Source organism: Limulus polyphemus, unplaced genomic scaffold (assembly GCF_000517525.1).
Source record: "Limulus polyphemus unplaced genomic scaffold, Limulus_polyphemus-2.1.2 Scaffold111, whole genome shotgun sequence".
Taxonomy (NCBI): Eukaryota; Metazoa; Arthropoda; class Merostomata; order Xiphosura; family Limulidae; genus Limulus; species Limulus polyphemus.
This window is the reverse complement of record NW_013665721.1, coordinates 634,179-636,902: the sequence shown is the minus strand read 5'-3', so window position 1 is coordinate 636,902 and position 2,724 is coordinate 634,179. Positions and strand designations below refer to the sequence as shown.

General features: G+C 33.4%; 1 protein-coding gene across 1 annotated transcript in view; it reads left to right on the top strand.

Moving 5' to 3' along the window:
- LOC106471223 overlaps positions 1-2,724 on the top strand; it is a 35,236-nt gene that overhangs the window by 21,263 nt on the left and 11,249 nt on the right. Inside the window, exon 3 of the mRNA XM_022400854.1 lies at positions 246-456. Within this exon, the coding sequence (XP_022256562.1) occupies positions 246-456 (211 nt within the window). The remainder of the gene's footprint in view (positions 1-245; positions 457-2,724) is intronic.

Sequence of the window (2,724 nt, the reverse complement as noted above, 5' to 3'; positions counted from 1 at the left end):
TCTCCCCAGTGGCACAGCGGGATGTCTGCGGACTTACAACGCTAGAATCCCGTGGTGGGCGGAGCACAGATAACCCATTGTGTACAAACAAACATGCATATAATCTCAAAACTGGTTAGCATTAATTCATATTTGCCAACTTCTATGAAAACAAATTATTGAAAGATGGCAACAATATCTTAGATATCAATAAAAAGTTCTGGTAACATTAACTCCATTTGAAATGACCATCTTTGAGAAAACAGGTTTCCTGGATCCGTCTACATGACCTTCACCTCTTGACTGCTGGGCAGTACACCTACAGTAATGATCAACGATTATCTGTAATCTATAAACCAATGTCCGGGGATTGGACACTACAGATCCAGTTTGTGCATCAACGCGATAAAGGGAAGTACGAATGTCAGATCAACACTGACCCATCAGTTAGTCGTATTGTTCATTTGAACGTTATAGGTGAGTGTATTTGTTCCTACAGTATAAATTCAGGTGAGTGTATTTGTTCACATAGTAGGTTGCTAAGTGAACGTATTTGTTCACATAGTATGTTGCAAAATGAACGTATTTGTTCACATAGTATGTTGCTAAGTGAACGTATTTGTTCACATAGTTGTTGCTAAGTGAACGTATTTGTTCACATAGTATGTTGCAAAGTGAACGTATTTGTTCACATAGTATGTTGCTAAGTGAACGTATTTGTTCACATAGTATGTTGCTAAGTGAACGTATTTGTTCACATAGTGTGTTGCTAAGTGAACGTATTTGTTCACATAGTATGTTGCAAAGTGAACGTATTTGTTCACATAGTATGTTGCTAAGTGAACGTATTTGTTCACATAGTATGTTGCTAAGTGAACGTATTTGTTACAACAATGAGAACTTAGGTGAGTATATATGTTAGTATAGTAAGAATTTTAGGTGAATATTTATTGTTGGTGCAGTAAGAACTTGCAGGTGAATATTTATTGTTAGTACAGTAAAACTTTTAGGTGAGTATTTATTATTGGTACAGTAAGAACTGTCGGTAAATATTTTTGTTCTTACGGTAAGAACCTACAGATAAGTATTTTTCTTGGTATAATAAGAACTTCTAGGTGAATATTTGTTGTAAAGAAAGAAAATCAGGTGAATATTTATTGTTGGTACACTAAGAACTCTTAAGTGAGTATTTATTGTTGATACAATAAGAGCGTGTAGTTGGATATTTTTGTTGGTGCAGTAAGAACTTGTAAGTGAATATTTCTTGTTGGTGCAGTAAGACCTTGTGAGTATCTATTGTTGGTACAGTAAGAACTTGTAATTAAGTAGTTATTGTTGATACAGTACTAACTTGTAGGTGAATATTTATTATTTATACAGTATGAAGTTGTAAATGAGTATTTATTATTGGTATAGTAAGAACTTGTATGTGAGTCTTGACACTGAAACTGTTCATAGTAGTAGCTGAGTGTATTTCTAAATGATTTTTGGCTTTTGGTCTGAAACATATAATAATAATAATAGATTTAATACAATTCTAGACTTGATATATAAACGTAGTATTCGGTACACCGCTGAACTTAGTAGATAAATGTTATTTGGGGTATATTGCCGGACTTTGTAGCTAAATCTATTTTCGGTACACAGTTGGTCTATATAGGTAAATGTGTTTTTCTGTACACAGCCGGTCTTTGTAGGTAAGTGTGTTTTCCGGTACACAACCGGACATTGTAGGTAAGTGTGTTTTTCTGTACACAGCTGGTCATTGTAAGTAAGTGTGTTTTTCGGTACACAGAGGGACATTGTAGGTAAGTGTGTGTTTTTCGGTACACAGAGAGACTTTGTAGGTAAGTGTGTTTTTCGGTATATGTCTGGTTTTTGTAGGTAAATGTAATTTTCTACACACCAATGAACTTGTTAGTTAGATTAACTTTTCGGTACACCGTTGGACTTTGTAGATAAGTGTGTTTTTATGTGAATACGTCTGTAGAGAGTGAACTGACATTAGCAGAGGATATACAGCGGAAAAGTGAGATTAGTTGACAAAAGGTGCAGTCTGTGCTAGATAAAAATTGATAAATATGTAGTTTTGGGTTACTCTCAGCTGATAAACGTTTATTTGTTTTCTCAATGCTTTTAACAAATGGAAAAATTGTGCTTTGAATGAAGAAATTTTGATCGTTAAAATATGAATAAAGATCGTAGAATTTTAATATATTTTATGTGGATAGCAATTAGTAAAGATCTGTTTTGTAGAAAGAAATATTAGTTTATAAAATCCGAGTTTATATATAACAAATATAGAGTTTATGTATAGAGGTAACAACTTACAAAACTTTGAAGTTGTGGGTGTGGGTCTAAACAAATAAAATTGTATTTTCTAAGTGTAGATATTGATTAATGGGTTGGTGTATTGTAAATGGGAATTATACTTATTAATACAATTGAATGTATTTGGTGAAGAATTGTAAAGAAAAAGTTGAAATTACATTGCAGGATATATACTAAAATTAAAGTTGTTGAAGTGAGGATACGTACTAAAACATTCGATTTGACGAGGGAGGATATCTACTTATGAAGTTCAGATGGGCGTCTAATGATACACTTGAAGTTGGTGAAGGAGTTGTCTGCTAATAAAGTTGAAGTTAAAAAGGTCGTCTAGTGATACACTTCAAGTTAGTGAGGGAGTTGTCTGCTAATAAAGTTGAAACTAAGAAGGTCGTTTAGTGATGCACATCAAGATTG